The 683-nt window shown below is 55.2% G+C and overlaps 1 protein-coding gene across 1 annotated transcript in view; it reads left to right on the plus strand.

Annotated features, from left to right (window-relative positions):
• GNAI3 (G protein subunit alpha i3) overlaps positions 1–683 on the plus strand; it is a gene marked incomplete at its 5' end in the record, with an annotated part of 7,667 nt that overhangs the window by 1,323 nt on the left and 5,661 nt on the right. The window contains one exon of the mRNA XM_029959801.1: positions 380–508. Coding sequence (XP_029815661.1) covers positions 380–508 — 129 coding nt within the window. The remainder of the gene's footprint in view (positions 1–379; positions 509–683) is intronic.

The following is a 683-nucleotide window of genomic DNA, read 5'->3' on the forward strand; positions in this document are numbered from 1 at the left end:
TCCCAGATTCCCAGCACTAAATCCCATCCCAATCCCAGATTCCCAGCACTAAATCCCCTCCCAATCCCAGATTCCCAGCACTGAAGCTGATCCCAGATTCCCAGCACTGAATCCCATCCCAATCCCAGATTCCCAGCACTGAATCCCATCCCAATCCCAGATTCCCAGCACTAAATCTCATCCCAATCCCAGATTCCCAGCACTGAAGCTGATCCCAGATTCCCAGCACTAAATCCCATCCCAATCCCAGATTCCCAGCACTGAAGCTGATCCCAGATTCCCAGCACTGAATCCCCTCCCAATCCCAGATTCCCAGCACTGAATCCCCTCCCAATCCCAGATTCCCGGCTCTGAGCCCATCCCTGTTTTCCCATCCCAGTTACCTGAACGACCTGGAGCGCATCTCCCAGCACAGCTACATCCCCACCCAGCAGGACGTGCTCCGGACCAGGGTGAAAACCACGGGAATCGTGGAGACTCACTTCACCTTCAAGGACCTGTACTTCAAGTGAGTGGCATTCCTTGGATCCCAGGGGGCTGGGAAATCCTGGGAAAATCCCTGATCCTGGTTTAATGTCCTTCCCTGGGCTGAAATCCACGGGAACTGGAGCTGGATTTCCAGGGGGTGACAGTTCCAGCCATTCCCAAAGACAGTCCCGGCCCTTCCCTGTGTCCCAGAGGGC

Source organism: Manacus vitellinus, unplaced genomic scaffold (genome assembly GCF_001715985.3).
Source record: "Manacus vitellinus isolate BGI_N305 unplaced genomic scaffold, ASM171598v3 scaffold_223_pilon, whole genome shotgun sequence".
Taxonomy (NCBI): domain Eukaryota; kingdom Metazoa; phylum Chordata; class Aves; order Passeriformes; family Pipridae; genus Manacus; species Manacus vitellinus.